This window comes from Eleginops maclovinus, chromosome 13, assembly GCF_036324505.1.
Source record: "Eleginops maclovinus isolate JMC-PN-2008 ecotype Puerto Natales chromosome 13, JC_Emac_rtc_rv5, whole genome shotgun sequence".
In the NCBI taxonomy this organism is placed as follows: domain Eukaryota; kingdom Metazoa; phylum Chordata; class Actinopteri; order Perciformes; family Eleginopidae; genus Eleginops; species Eleginops maclovinus.
The window spans coordinates 4,492,552-4,508,963 of NC_086361.1; the positions used below are offsets into that span (position 1 = coordinate 4,492,552).

A 16,412-nucleotide genomic window follows, 5' to 3' on the forward strand; every position below is an offset into this window, starting at 1 on the left:
CCTCAGGTGGTTCCTGTGTCATGGAGACTGGTTTCCCCTCCTGAGGGACTCCCACACTCACGGGAGCCGTAACCAGACACCGGCTTTTGTTTTGTTCTCTCAAGGTAGATAAAAGAACATTCGAGGGTGGGGGGGTGTACTGAGGAGGAGAGGCAGGTGCGTCACACATCTTTGGTTTCAGCTATTTGGTCTCAGAGCAGGCAGGGCATTAAGAGGAAGAAGCAGCAGAGGAAAGAAAGGAAGTGCAGCAAGAGGAAAGTTGCTTAGCCTGTGAATCAAAAGGCTTTCGCCGACCAGCGCTGCAGTGAGGAAAAGAAGACGGAGAAGGAGAGGAGGGAGGCATATTTACAGGAGGACTACGTCTCTCTGGTGCACTGTATCACCTGGACACTCTGCAGCAGACACACACTCATTCACCAGAGTCTCAGTGCACGACAGCAAATATAATCAAACGGACATGAAGACCGGCAAGAGATCCTTCATAGGTAAGATCTCCTTTAATTCTGTGTGCTGAGCCACAATACAGCAGAGGAGGATGCACATCGACAACTTTTCCCCTTTAGTGGGTAGATCAAACGGCTAAATATTAAGCTGTTTGCTCATTATTAAATCATGTGAGTCATGTATGTTTATGATTGTTTATCATCTATCACTCTCTCTGCTTGCCTTGATGTCATTGATTAGATTGCTTTTTGGCATGCAAACAACTCGATACCAATTCCAAAAGAGCTTTATCCAGCTCTTTTGTGCTGTGGTTGCGTTGTCTGTTTGATTTTGTAATGTCCAATGTAGAGACTCCCCCCTCCTCCCCTCCCTGCAGCACCCTTGCTACTCATCTCATTTGTCACCTGAGAGGATAAAAGCTAATGGCAGGCCTCCACATTGAAACCAGGGCTGAAAGGGTAGGATTGTTTGTGTATTCTGTGATAGCCTAAAAACAGTATATTGAAATGCAGCTCAGAGTTAAATATGTACCTTGGCTCTTTTCTAATACCCCCTAAACCCTGAAGCAGTAGCTAAACATTTTTGGAAATGCACTTACGGTATTTGCTTTCTTGTAGATAGGTCATTGAGAAAAGGCTGACTGCTCATATGCGGGTAGTCAGTATGAAGCATGATGCAGATGGTTAGTTCAGCAGCGGGAAACTAGCTAGCCTAGTACCGTCTGAAACCTCACAAAATAAGCCTGCCAGCACCTCTAAGTCTTACTACTGCATTAGCAATTGTTCCTTCATGTTACGCTTGGGTTTTGTAGATATTACTGTACTGTAGGTCTATTTTTTCCTTCTTTATGCTATGCTACGCTAGGCTAAGCAGCTACTACTTTCAGACCAGAACATTTTATTCATATAGCCCATTATTACTGTTCACAAATGTGCCTTAAGGGGCTTCATAGTCTCTACAGCAAGTTAGACGATGTAGCTTCAATTTAGAATTTGCAAAGGGCCGATTCAAAATGGCCTGCGGGCCACATTTGGCCCCCGGGTCGTAGTTTGGACACCCCTGCTTTAGAGTGTTGCTTCAGACAAGAGAAAGCTCTAAACAAAAAAACAAACAATAATAACAACATTGGCAGTCCAAAGGACCAAATGAAATGCTACAACAAAGGTAAATATAGAAAGCAAAGGAAGAAACAAAGACAATTATTGTCCAAAACATTTGACTGGTATTAATATTCTCATTTTACTCTCCAAAGATCCCGAATAAGTCAATTCTTGTTCTACTCCCAAACTACCTTTGTAGAAGTGGAAACTCCATTAATGATCCCATTGAACACTTTGCACCTATGCTTACAGAAAGGTAAAACAACATGTCCTATTCCTATATTTACCTTGAAACCTTGAAACCTTGAAACCTATTTACCTTGAAGCTTTTACCAAACTACAGTAGATGTGTTTTTGTTGGTGTTTCCTGGTCTGAGTCAGGGACAGATTTGGATATGTGTCCTGACAAAGCCTGCCCTTTGCTCATTGTGTCCTGAAAAAGCTCAGCAGGTATTTGTTTGGATTAGTGGCATCATGAGTGGGCGTAGTGGACCTATTATACTCTGCAGGTGATTGGATCAGACTCTAAACGCCTGATTCAGATGACTGAAAACTGCTCAGTCTCTTTACATTTCCCTTCACCTCCATTGAGAAATCATACTAGCTGTTTATAAAATATCCAGAATGAAAAATCAGTTCCTTAATTGATTTAAAGTGTGAAAACCACGCTTGATTTTTAAACATCCACATCTTGTTTTCTACAATGTTGTAGACATGCCATGCCACAAGGCAGTCAGTTCAACTTCATAAAACAATGTCACTTGTTGTCATCTTCTAAATTATTTTACACTCTTCATTAATTGGTTTAGTTTCAAGCCGCAGGACTCAATTAGGTCCCAGAGGATATTTTCCAGATATGCAGCGATAATTTGACCTCATGAGGTTTTACGCTGAATTTGCGAGGCTATCAAAACTGAGACCACAAACGGGATCCAATAAATAACTTTTGTTATCTTGTTTGGGCTTGTTTTTGGAAGTTCCACAAGCAGTGTTGCTGTCTTAAATGTTTTCTCCAAATGTCAAGTTGCTTTCATATCGTCACAATGTGATCAGAAAAACAGGAACAGCTATAACGGAAGTCCCTGATTCATGTTTCTTATGTGCGGTTTGTGAATGGCTGGTGCTCTGAATGAAAATGGCTTCTCTGTTTGTTTTTATCTGCTTCCTTTTTACAGTTATAGCTCGCGGTGTCACATGCAGCACCAGAAAGAAAGAGCAGAAAAGCAATGTTAGACTGAAGCTAATACCAGACAAAAGTCATCCAATTACCAGCAGCACAGTAGAGCAGTAATGGCAGTCAGCATTCATATAATAGCGGATTAAGTAATGTATGATAGTAGCAGTAAGTCACATTAAGATAATTACTAGAGGCTTTGCAGTTACAAAAAGGCTCCATCATCCCACTTTCTTGGCAGCAATGAAAGAAATTCTTCATTGGGGACACTTTGGCAGCAGCTTGAGTCATCACATAAGAAAGCAAACATTCCTTTTGTTTTATCTGATAAAGCAGGCGTTTCAGCAGCCAGTTAATCCCCCCGTGGAGAATGGAGGTAAAAAAAGCACATTTCATCTCTTGCATGGGATTTCAACAGGGAAACAAGTACAAAAGCGTAAATCTCCATCTGGATTCATGAGCCAAAATCCCAGTTCCCAAGATGGACTGCAGCACTGTCGGACCTCAGGCCTGCATTTCGGCGGCTTTATATATGAGAAATGCTGTAGAGGATGCAAACAGAACACTTAATCATCCAGATGTGATTTAAGCAGACGTATGTTCTCACTCAGAGTATAGAGAGATTGGCATAACTGTGTGGGTGTGAAACACGAGGCCATGATCGCTCCTTAGAGCCGGTCAACATTGTAATTAGAAATCCTGCATCCTCATTAGCCTGCAGCCTTCCTGACAGCCCAGCAGTCGGTCACTCAGGACCTGTTAGCATCTGACTAATTCCTCCAGCTCCTGCTGCTGCCTCCTACCCACTGCACTGGAGGCAAAGCAGGTAGAGGTCTCCTCTGATTTATCACATTTGACTCACAGAGTAAAGCATCCATTTTATGACTAATAAATAACCTGGGGATTTGTAAAAACCCTTAGTTTGTTCAGAAACACTTAACAGTTTATCAATCCAAACAAATACGAAAGAAACTATATCTTCTTGCTTATTTGCACAGCATGACCAGTAAAATAAGAGGACTTAATGCTCTTTTTCAGAGTTCATATTTTATGTCTCCATGCTTTAATGTTCAGAAAGCTCTTTATTTTTCAGCACTGCCTGTGCTGCAGCACTTCTTTTCACCTCTATCTAAAAACAGAGCCCAGTCTGCTCTGATTGGTTAGCTGGTAGCCGCTGTTGTGATTGGTCAACCGCTTAGAGATGTCCTGCCCTTTAGTTTATCACATACAATGTTTTGGATAGCTAGCCATTAGAAGCACAACAGCGATTTGGGGATTTAAGCCTTTGCAGACCATTACATGCACAACATCTAGATCACACTACAGGAAAGGGAAAACCCCAAAAAGCACAATAGGGCCTCTTTAACTTATTTTTTAGGTATTTTATTATATGTTTTTTTCTATTAATTCAAACAAAGACAATCGTATTCAATGCGTTTTGCAAAAAATATCAAGGACATCAAGGACCTCAAGTTATCAAGAAATACTGTACCAACAAAAAAACATAATGTATGCAAAAGTGTTTAATCAGCTATTCTTTACAATTGTAATCAAATGAAAGTGAAAACAATGTAAACATGTCAAAGAGGTCGCTCAGTGTGCTTTTTTGTGTGATATAGCTTATTGTTTGACTCTCTGATCTGTTCTGATGTTGTTTTCAGCCGTAGCTGGCAGATGTTTTTGCGAAACCACTGTACACTTCCTGTTCAGCAACAAACAGAGAAAGTAACTGACTAGTGAAATCATTGGTGCATCAAAAAGCTAGGCATTCCTCAGGAGTTGGTAGAGAACACAGAGCTAAAAGAGAGAAAATATTGGATATGACTACAAATATATAATTTTGTTGGTCAGGAAATGCTTGATGTTTCAATAAGGAAATGTTTGCTAACATATAAAAGGTTTAAAAGTCCACTGATCACGTCCGGCCAACCAACAAACAGAGAAAGTTATGGTCTATTGTCAAGAAGTTGGAGCATAAAAAAGCTAAAACGCTAGAAATTTGGCTAAGGAATTTGTGAAGACCAAAAGAAAGCTAAAAGAAAAATAATTCTGGGTTTTTCAAAGATTGTGATGTACGGGTTTTTATGTGAGAGAAGTCCAAGAAAAAGGTCCAGCAATTTCCACTAATAAAAACAGCTTGATGTGGCACAAGTGCTATCACATTGAGAGTGATACTTTTAACAGATCAGTTGGCAGATGACTCACACAAGCGTCAGCAAGCAGAAGTGCTTCCTGTGTGCTCAGCATCAATGACACGGTTGGACAGGGCATCGGACAGCGTGGCAGCTTTTTTTTTAAAGTTGCTAAATAAAAGCATGATTAATCTAGCAGTGAAGAGACATTCATAGAGAAACTGAAAGTAATACTGACTCTAATGCATGTTCATTACATAAGTAGACTCCGGAATCTTTCTTTATCATAACAGGAAAGACTCTGTCACACTTCTTAACTCCAAAAAATATTTATAAAAAAGGGGAAACGGTTCTTTAAGCAGCTGTGTTTTGCTCTACAGCACCTGACTCTTTGTTCCATCATAACAGAAACAACTTCACAGAAGTGGCAGGGTGACGCCGTTTGAGGAAAGTCCCTACACCTGTTACCAGAGATGATAACATGATACACTTGGAGTATTCAGATTAAGACTGCATGACCTGATGAAAAGGTCTCACACAATGTCTGGAGAGAGGTGTCACTGTCAGGCTGTGGGATCTGGTGTTTCTGTTGGATGAGCGGTTTGCTCAGGTAGCTTCAGAGGATAACATGATACGCTGCAGGCTGCACCCCAGGCCACAGATAAAGCACTTCCTCTCTACCCAGTAAAAGAATGGCTGGTCCTGTGATGTCTCACTTCCTTTAAAATATGCAGCACTGTCACATGGGGACTTCAGCCAGGAGTTACCCTGTGACAGATGAATAACTCTCTGGTAAAGTAGATGTTTAAAACAACAGTAGTGTAACAAGTGTTTAGATCCTTCTCTCCTTCGACTGAGAGTTGGCATTTATTGAGTTTTTGTTTGGAATACAACCCAAATAATGTATATTTCAATGTATTCATACTTGGATAGTTTAGTTTATAACATTTACGGCAGCAACTAAGGATAACTTTCATTATAGATACAATTGCAGTCAAAAAGTATAGCTAATCTAGATATTTTTGGGCGTTTGATTCCAAATCATGATAAAAAGCAGAAGATTCTCACAATTGAGAAGCTACGTAGAAACAGAGAATGGTTGGCCTTTTTTTATATTCTTTGTTTGAAAAATGGTTGAAATTCTGAAATCATTTTAATAAATGGTTTGAATGAAATGGATTAATGACTTCTAGTTTAAGCACTAAAATACAAATATTTCATTTTTTTATATTCATCTCTATCTGTAAAACAACTAAAGCTGTCAAATAAAGTGTAAAGTAAAAATATACACTATTTCCTCTAATAAAACACATGAAGTAAAAGTGAAAATAACAATTATAGATAGTCATTGCTCTGCGAGATATCAAATATAGGTGCTAAATATATTTTTTAATGACTGTAAACTTTGCTATGAGGCTCTCTCCTACCCCAGCAGTATAGTTATCTGCATCATGGCACAGTTATGTAACTCTCAGGGTTAGTGGAGCACATCTGTAACAGCTTGAATAATCACTGCATCGGCTTAGACCAGAGTGATGATGGCATCTGTGATTTCTCTGAATTGATATAAGTCGCCTGTGCCAAGTCACCTTTTTGACCTTGACATCATCTGCCACTAAATTGTAATTATTCAGAATGCAACGCATATGGAGATTTCTGTCAAATGCATTGATTTAATGCTGCATGTCTCTATGCTGTTAAACAGCAAGCTCTATGTGTATATTTTAAAGAAAATTAAACACTTCATGGCATTATTTTGGAGATTTGTTATTATTATTTATTGAGCCTTTTGTGCTTTAATCCTTGATATTTATATATTCGTTTTTAATTCCTGGTGTTTGTTTGAGTTTTTTTCAATCTACTTAAATTTGAACATTTATTTGTTGTAATTTTTAGTCTTGGGAATATTCTGGAATTTTGGAACAGGCTGTATGTATGTTTGTATGAAATGGTGCTATACATTTTTGTTTATCGTCATGTGAGTACCATATTCAGATACAGCCTTTGCAGTAGAGGGCTGGGCAATATGGAGAAAATAAAATATCAGAATACATTAGAATCGGATTTGCTAATATACTGTACGTTTGTGACTATAAATAACAGATTATATTATATAAACTAGGGAATATTTTAAGAAACATAACTTTACTTTAATTAACCCATATTAATATCAAAGATCAAAAGCTATTGACAGAAATATTGACATACATTTTATCTACATTCTTTTTAAAAAACGACTGCAGGGAGCAGCCATTGCAGCAGATGTTGGGGCTCTACATGCTTTCACAATAACACAACAAAAACAGTATCAGCTCTTGCTTGCATGTTTGCAGTTATTTGTTAAAATGGCTAAATCACTTTTGTTTGGGTGCTTACATTCAGTGGGAGCTTTCTATTGAGAGAGAACGAAGAGGAGGAGGTGGGAGTGCTTCCTCTCACCTCCTCTGCACTGAGCTCCTCTCGTCATCCTCCTGCAGGCACAGTATGTCTGCAGCGGAATCCCGTGATGTCACGCAGTTGCCGTGGTTACGCAGTTGACGTAAAAAAAGGAGAGGGGGCGTAACCTCGGAAAAGTACCACGTGCTCAGTATATATAAAGTAGCTGGCTCGCGCGGTGTGGGCAGCGTCAGTTGAGTGGAGCGCGCGGACTGTTGGTTTTTAACGGTCGTGACACGGTGATAACTGACGGCTAAGGGACCTTACAGGAACGATTACTGTCTGTTTTTATTCTTCTTTACTGGATATTTTTCTATCAATACAATAATGGCGGTGACTGAAGCTGGATGTGATCTAACTTACTGCAAAATGAGGGGGATTGTTACCGTTCTTACCGGTGAGCAACAACATCACAATCCATCACTGAAGCTTATTATGTACTGATATGAGAAGCCAACTCAACGTATTTATTCATATGTGTGTTCCTTTGTGAGCCATATGGCCGTCCCCTAATAGCAAGGTGTATTTTTGTTTTTTGTTAAGGTCAAATTTGATGGAAAGATCTCAAGAAATCTGCCTTAAAATGTGAAAACGCACCATTTTCGCTGTATTTAGATTCTAGGATGTAAAGTCTTTGTTGGCAGTCACTACTGGTGTCAGGATGAGTGACCTGAGGTGGTTGCATTGCATAACCTATAAGCCCGCAGCATTAGAGGTCCATGCACAGCACGCAGATCTATCCTGTAACAGGGTATTTGGAACTGCAGAAATAGCGGATTAGAGCTCAACACTGATTACACTTTTTTCTCTAATGGAAAAAAGAAAAATAATCTTTTGCATCATGTGTGATGTCTGATACTGACATTAAGTGTTTCCCTTTTTATTTCCTGTGCAGCCTTCATCAAGGAGAGAAAAATGGGGTTGAATGACTTCATCCAGAAGCTGGTGTCAACCCCACATATCTGCCAACAGTGAGTATTTTAATTCAGAGTATATTCTGCAGGGGGAATTAAATTAAAATTGGTTCTTAGTTTACTTCTCTGTCCTTAAAGATTATTTTATATGGAAATATTTTAGATATACCAAATGAATCATGGGGCAAGGATAATAACAGCCCACGCTTCTTAAAAATGGGTGTTCTTTAAGAGGGAACTCCATGAAATCATTCGCACTGTGGGATTCTCTGAAAATGAAAAAACATCTAACAGTAAAAGCATGATATGATCTCATCCGGATAACCCTTCATAGATTGCCTTATTCTTGTTTCGTTAGAGTTATTTTGTTTGTTGTTGTTGGAGAGTCTGGTGTGGTTTGTTTATATCCTGTATCTGAAACAAAGAGAAAATGCGGATTTAAATTGAGGCACAATTAGAATCTCTAGATCAGTTCCTGTCTCTGGTGTTTATTTCTGAATCATTAGCCCAATCAGAGTCAGCATGCATTAGCCAATCCAATCATCTACCCTTGTTTGGCAGGACATCCTGTGAAAAGTGTAATCTTGGTCCAAGGAGGCAGCAGGTGTAAGAATAGTCCTTTATGACGAGTTTGTTAACAACCTCTCCACTGCTGCTCTCTAATCACCTTTGCAGCAAATCCCCTCTGTTCCCTAGACGAGGATAAACCGGTTATTCAGTTATAACAAGATACATGGTTCGCACTCCCAGGGTGGGGTCTGGTGCTGTGCAAATATAAGAAAAAGAAAACCTTTACGCTATGCTACATGTGTCCCCTGCTAGAATGAGAGGGCGTCTGATACAGAATGTTGAGTACCGCAGAGCCGTTTCCTGTCTGTCGGGTCAGGGGCTTAAGATTTTTCTCAGACATGTTAGACTGCATGCAGATGAGCGTGGCCCAAGCCTGACCTCTCTGTGTCAGACTGTCATTCCCCCCACAGCAGCAGGGAGCCTTCATTCAGCTTTTCAGTCATACCAACTGCTTTAGATCTGGGGATTTTACTGCAAAACTAAATTATAATGCAATCATGTTGAGAACCATTTACAATGAGTGATATATTAAATGTCAATAGATGATATCAAATGTTTTGCTCTATGGTGTTTTTTCAGTGTTGAAGTTAACAACTTCCTGAAGATTGACGAGAATCAGAACGAGGAGGTTGACTGTGATGAACTTCCTGATAGTCCGGTAAGCAGGAAGTGTTTTCTGACTAATCAACTCATATTCTTTTCAAAATGTGGCAAATTTATAAATGTTCTTTGTGTCTCTTACAGATGTTCCTATCTTCACGAAGTTCACTGGCTGAAGAAACTCAGTAAGTAGCCTTATAAATTCATTTCAATGTGAACAATTTTGTAAAACATGCACGCCTCACTGTGTGTCAATACAAATCCTAACCCTCTGTTTGCTTCTCTACAATAGGATCAAACCTTGTGATTTTGACTACCTCAAAATCATCGGTAAAGGCAGCTTTGGAAAGGTGAGTCTTTCAGCCCTCTCTCTGCTTTGTCTAACTTCTCTTATCCTGTCTGTCACCGCTGGCTGCTGCACTGTCCCTGATGCAAATGTTTGATCTTTTACAGGTTCTGTTGGCCCGGCACAAGGAGACCTCTAATTATTACGCTGTCAAAGTGCTGCAGAAGAAAATCATCATGAAGAAGAAAGAGGTGTGTTTTTAATGTATATCATATCTTGAACAAAAGAAATAGAGAACGATGTATTTCACCAGTAAAATGTAATTTTGTGGAAAGCACATTAAGGGAAGATTTACTCATTTTTATTGAGTGTAAGTATCTCAATTTATTACGAGCTTAAGTTAAAAGTACTTTAAAATAAAATGTGATATTCTGAAACCGCTGTGTTAAATATTCAACATAACATAGGTTAAAACTGTGCTCAAGATGTTAACTTAAAATGCTGCTCACGCATTAAAGCTTCACCAATAATATACCATGAATATGATAAATAACCTCTCTTAAAGCCCTATGAGTATTTGTAATGCTTTTACACTTTTACATATCTATGATTTTGGTGTTCCTTCCACACTAATTGTGCATCATATTCACTTCTTTGTCTTCCTCCCAGCAAAAGCATATCATGGCTGAGCGCAGCGTGCTGATGAAGAACATCAAGCACCCCTTCCTGGTGGGGCTGCACTTCTCCTTCCAGACTACTGACAAGCTGTACTTTGTCCTCGACTACGTCAACGGTGGCGAGGTCTGTGATAATCTCTTAAAACCCAGAATTCAGGACAGAATATCTGAGTATATTTGATGACGCTGACAGATGTGTGTTTTCTCTTCCAGCTGTTCTACCATCTCCAGAGGGAGAGGATCTTCCTGGAGCCCAGAGCCAGGTTCTATGCGGCCGAAATCGCAAGTGCACTTGGCTATCTCCACTCCCTGCACATCGTATACAGGTAAAGAGCGATCCTACAGCGCCCCCTAGTGGACATGTGTAAACTAAATCTGTGCTGAATTGAACTAACCTTGTCAGTCATTAAAATAAAATATTCTTCTTCTTCTTCTTTTTCCCAGGGACCTGAAGCCTGAAAACATCCTGTTAGACTCACAGGGCCACATTGTCCTCACAGACTTCGGCCTGTGCAAAGAAGGCCTTGAGGACAACGGAACTACAACAACCTTCTGTGGGACACCAGAGGTACAAAACTAATCTCTAGGCTTTTTAATGCATCCTTATTACTAAAGAGACCTCACCAAATTCTAAGTATCGATCATGGTTTAACTCTTTTGCTCTCCCCTCAGTACCTGGCCCCTGAGGTTCTCCAGAAGCAGGCGTACGACCGCACAGTGGACTGGTGGTGTCTGGGATCGGTGCTCTATGAGATGCTCTATGGACTTGTAAGTGAAACATGTGACTTTATTCTTCTTAATGCAACACTGTAGTACACAAAAGACGTTTCAGGTCAGTTTCAGGTCATGATCATCCAGCCAAAATAAATGCGATATAACCTGGATAATTATCAAAATATGCCTAAAACTCTTGGGAAAGAAGCACTTGAAAATGCTTTGTCTTTTACTTTGCCAAGAAACAAATAATATTTATTGAAACAAAGATAGGAAAACACTTTAAAGTGTATCTTAAATAATCAAAGCTCATATGTCTCCCCTGAATATAAAATAACAGCTCTATTTTTCCCTTTCCTAAAATGAATTCAAGCTAGAGAATTCACTCATTTGAGGTCCTTTACAATTATAAATTCACCACAATCAACTTAGTGTGGGTGTTTTGTTTGTCATAGCAATCCATGATAACATTCTATATTCTTCCATCTCTACTTGACTGCTTATTCATTTATTAACTCAAACTGAATTTCTTGTCCCTTTTGCTCTATAGCCACCGTTCTACAGTCGTAACACAGCTGAGATGTACAACAACATCCTGCACAAATCACCCGTGCTCAAGCCCAACGTGTCGAACTCAGGCAGGGAGATGCTGGAGGGGCTGCTGCAGAAGGACCGCACTAAGAGGCTGGGATTCAAGGATGACTTTGTGAGTGCACATAACATGTTAACATAACTAAAGAACCGTGAGAAGCTTGTTTTTCTGTCAATCTGTTAATCTGAATTGTCTTTTCTCCTCCAGCTTGAACTCAAGCACCATTCCTTCTTCTCTCCAATTAACTGGGACGACCTGATGGCTAAGAAGATCACACCTCCATTCATCCCCTCAGTGGTAAGTTCAGACTAGTGTAGTTCTGCAGCTGTTTTTTTTAATATTTCATTAATCATTACCACGACACAATATTGAACAAATATTTCTCACAGGCCTTTGGGAATTGTTTTTAATCCAAAAACAAAATATTAAAATATATCAACCATGTTATACTGCTGCAATTACTCTCACAAAAATCACTTTCCAAAACCCAACCATTTTTATATTAGTGTCACGGGACAAACCCAGAAAATAAACCCATGTGTGCAGCTATAGTCAGAGATGTGTTTCTGTTTATGCTTAAAGTTGCCTTTAACTAAATAATCAATAAATAAAATTGTGCTGAGTAATAGAACCAGCGACTGTTTGGCCATTTTTTACCAATCAACCACCTAAACAGACAAAAGAGAATGCCGATGATACCTACGTTTTAGAGATAGTTTTGCTCCTGTAAAGTGTTTCGATACATTATCTCTGAAAAATATTAATAATAAGAGTGAGAACATATCTATCTGATGTAGTAATGTTATAATACTGGGTGGGCTTAAAGTACACCAATATGGCACATTAGGGGTTTTCAGAAAAGCTATTTATATGTAGGATTTTAGATCATATATATATATATATATATTTGATGTTAAATATAATAAAGCGATTTTAATCAAAAAATTAACAAAGACTTAAAGAGGTGTCATAGGGATATAGGTCCATCTAAAAGGGCTGCTATATGTTTGCAAGCCCTCAGATTTTGCTATGTTTGCCACATTTAAAGAGCCCCCAAAAAAAAGCCTTCATCTGCCCATCACTACCAATTACCAAAATACAGTACTGTAATGCATAACAGCAACATTCATTACAGCTTTTGACATTTAACTGGGTATTTTATAACTAAATCATGTCCACCCTGCTTGCTTTCACAGAGTGGCCCCACAGACCTCCGACACTTCGACCCCGAGTTCACCCACATGCCCGTGTCTTCCTCTCTGTGCAACGACTCGCTGACGGTGACCAGCAGCGTGAAGGAAGCAGCCGGAGCTTTCCCAGGCTTCTCCTATGGTCCTCCGTTAGGGCAATCCTTCATGTAAACGGCAGCGCCTCTGCCCTTCTTTCTCGAGAACTCACGAGACACGGGACACCAGCTCTAGATCACAGGGTCCAACCAGAGCAGCCTGCTTTGGTTGGGCGACGTTACTGAGCTCAAAATGAACCGGAGCGGAAGATTTCGAGGGATCTTGTGCATGAAACTGTACAGATGGGGACTCTCATTTTACACCCTACTCTTCCGCCTAAACCACCCAAAACTATCAAACATGTGTGCCAAGTATGGATGCACTACGAGGTCAAAATACATCTCTCTCACAGCTTCTGGTGAGGTGACAGGAAGAGAAGTGCCTGAGGTTCTAAAGGCAGTTTGAACGGCGGCAACAACAGAGTTGGCAAGAGCCAGCTTCATCAAAAAATATCTAAAAACATTTCACTTGTTTGGACCAGGGCGAAAGACGATAAGGTGGAGGCCTTCATTATCATGTCTATATGTTCAATTTGTTTTGTTACATTGTTATTTTCATGTGAATGCTCAATTGCACTTGAGGAAACAAAGGTCAGGAAAGCATCAGCAGCTTTTAGATTGCACCGCTTCATATCTTCACACTTTTATTTCAAACCTGCTTTAGACAAGAAACAATATTTTGCACTCATAGTGGACCAAATTATGCTTTAACTCAAAGACTTTTTTTGACCTGCTTGTCCTCAAAAGATCAACGTTTTACTGTATTGTGTAGAAGATAAAAAAAGTGACATATATTATTGCAAACCAAAAGGTTTTCCATGGTACCGACACGAGATTTTAAGAGTGCATATATTATAAGATAATTGTTACAGTTTCCTAGTATATGTATATGGCTGTATATTATATTTTTCCAATTACTTTTTCCTTTTCAACCAGTGTCTGTTAATCTATATCTTCTGTTTATGAACGATCAGGAGCATGCGTACAGAGTTCAACCAGCAATAACAGGCCCTCATCGATGATAGCACATACTGTATATCAAATTCCTTGAAATATTAGTGATTTGCTGTTTTTTTGCAAACACTCCGGACGAACAATGTTTTTGTATTCAAGCATCATGTAGAGAAGAACTGTGAATGTCTCGTGCCTGTCCAAGGCGGCCTGATCCATATTTACTGTATGTACATATCTCTTTTCCCTAAGCCTCTGGCTCTTTTTTCTAGAAATCGTCAGTATAAAAACTGCTTTGTTGACTTGAAGAAAGAACTACAAGGTAGAGCAGGCACTGGCTAAAAGCTAACAGTGATTAGCCTGTGCCCTGCTACATTTTACGGTTGTGGAAAGTGCAATAAAATCAAGAATAATTATCATTTAATCTCTTTTCGCAGTGTAAATTGTAATTTATGATCTGATATTCATTAAGTTATTAAGAGAGGAGCTTCACTCCAACAGATTGCTCATGTTTTGCTAGTTTAATCTCCACATGTTAGCCGTTTGCATACTGGAAGTGGATTTTCAAGCCTGCTGAAAATAAATAATAAGGCAACACACAGTTCTAGATCATTTTCTTCCATATTTGGAAGCATTCTTTTTCCGTTTTGTATTTTTATGTATATTTATTTTCAACCACTGCTACTGTATAAAAGAAGAAACATTTACATGATCAACGGAAATATTGAATTGTGTAATGTGTCAGAAATGGCAAATAAATTCAATGAAAGTGTGCTGTTTTGTTTTGAAATTCTATTGATGGTACTTTTTACAATAATTTCTTGATATTTCAACATAATACATTGTTTCAGGGCAAATATTAGCTTTAATTTCATTAACAAGTAATCTGCTGAATATATTCAATAATTGATCAATTGATTGATCTATCAAATAAGATAAGATGTACCTTTATTAATCCCTGTGGGGAAATTAGAGTGTTTAAGCAGCAACAAAGAGGAAAAACAGTACAGATGTTTATATATATTATTTATATATAAATAATATATATAAATAATATATATATTATTTATATATATATTATTTATATATATAAATATATATTATTTATATATATTTATATATATATATATAAATAATATATACATATATATATATATATTATTTATATATATAAATATAAATATATATTATTTATATATATATTATTTATATATATATAAATAATATATATATATATATATATATATTATTTATATATATATAAATAAAAAATAAGAATAAATAAAAAATGTAAGAAACGTAAATGTAAGAAAATTAAGAAAGATGCCCATCAGAAACTATTAAAGCTCAATTTGGTAACTTGATTTGTCTTGTTTTATCTGATTCGCAGCCTAAAACCTAAAGATATTATGTTTATTTTCAGTTACAACAAAGAAAAGCAGGTATTCCTCACAATTGTAAAGCTATAACCAGAGAATAATTGAAGTGTTATGCTTAAGTATTAATGAAACTATATTAAAAAATGAATACAACTGTTTTTAAAATACCTGATGATTAATTATCTGGTCAACTAACCAGTTCTTCTTATTATCCTTTTTATTGTTTTAACTCTGTCCCATAGACGTTATAGGTTCCTTTTCTTGATGTTTTACTAGTTGTGTTAGTTTTAGTTTATTTAGTTTTGAAGATAAAATTACTTTACTTAATAGAATGTTTTACAATTAAAAACGAAACATTTGCCAAAACTTCTCAGCAGAAGTACTTTACCTTTTACTTAAGTAGAATATATAAATACGACAGTGTACAAGTTAAATCTTGCATTCAAAAAGCATAAGCAACAAAACAAACTTAGGAATAGTAAAAGAAGGCTATTTGTTGCAGAATGGAAACATTTATTGGATTATAATTATTAACGCATTGATGTTCATTACTTAAATGTTTTGGCTGGAAATGGTGGGACCAATAACTTCAGATTGTGATTCTAAACTACCTAATGTTTAATTTACTCCTATCAAGATTTGAAATATGATTTCTGTTGAGCTTAAAACTTTCATAGACTATCGAAGGTAGCATCTAGTAATGGCGACATCGATTTGACGATTTGATTGTTTATAAACAGTTGTGCTGAATTAATATGCCATGTTTAAAGATAAGTTATTTTACTAGATAAGTACTATGTAATGTTGTTGCATGTAAATAATGTTTTGGGGTTTTCTGCTGATTGTGCTGCGTACCTGCCCTAAGTAAAGATGGATGTTGTCCAATAACTGTATATGGCATCAATCATCTGTTTTCATTTGCGTTAGTTATTTTTTGTGCAGTCCTTACAACTACAAATAATAATAATAATGATTATACCAACTATTTTCTTCAGATGTTATACACTTTGTTTAAACACAAGTTCGTAAGGCATTCGTAATAAGAGGGTTCATCTGTTCTCTCACCTGTGTTGCTGTCGCACTGCCACACCTGTCGTCCCCCGTCGCGCCAAAGAAAGGACTACTGTGAATGAACATTCTGCACATGCGCAGTAGGCC

At 37.9% G+C, this 16,412-nt stretch overlaps 1 protein-coding gene across 2 annotated transcripts; it reads left to right on the forward strand.

Moving 5' to 3' along the window:
* The first annotated feature begins 208 nt into the window (after nucleotides 1-208).
* On the forward strand, nucleotides 209-14,647 carry si:ch211-195b13.1 (STKc_SGK domain-containing protein). 2 transcript variants are annotated; one of them, XM_063899026.1, is made up of 13 exons: nucleotides 209-485; nucleotides 8,182-8,257; nucleotides 9,350-9,428; nucleotides 9,515-9,555; nucleotides 9,663-9,720; nucleotides 9,824-9,907; nucleotides 10,326-10,457; nucleotides 10,547-10,659; nucleotides 10,778-10,901; nucleotides 11,006-11,101; nucleotides 11,598-11,753; nucleotides 11,847-11,936; nucleotides 12,836-14,647. In XM_063899026.1, the coding sequence occupies exons 1-13, from the start codon at nucleotides 458-460 to the stop codon at nucleotides 12,998-13,000; spliced, it is 1,242 nt and encodes a 413-aa protein (XP_063755096.1). In that variant the 5' UTR covers nucleotides 209-457; the 3' UTR covers nucleotides 13,001-14,647. The 2 variants fall into 2 exon arrangements, with proteins under 2 accessions (XP_063755096.1, XP_063755095.1); XM_063899025.1 differs by lacking the exon at nucleotides 209-485 and adding an exon at nucleotides 7,456-7,683.
* The last annotated feature ends 1,765 nt before the right edge of the window (nucleotides 14,648-16,412 follow it).

What these genes read in the sequence shown, in the direction of transcription:
- si:ch211-195b13.1 (XM_063899025.1), top strand. Translation starts at nt 7,614, where the DNA reads ATGGCGGTGACTGAAGCTGGATGTGATCTAACTTACTGCAAAATGAGG. An exon ending in TCACTGGCTGAAGAAACTCA is followed by an intron (nt 9,556 to 9,662) that starts GTAAGTAGCCTT and finishes TCTCTACAATAG; the next exon opens with GATCAAACCTTGTGATTTTG. An exon ending in ACTACGTCAACGGTGGCGAG is followed by an intron (nt 10,458 to 10,546) that starts GTCTGTGATAAT and finishes TTTCTCTTCCAG; the next exon opens with CTGTTCTACCATCTCCAGAG.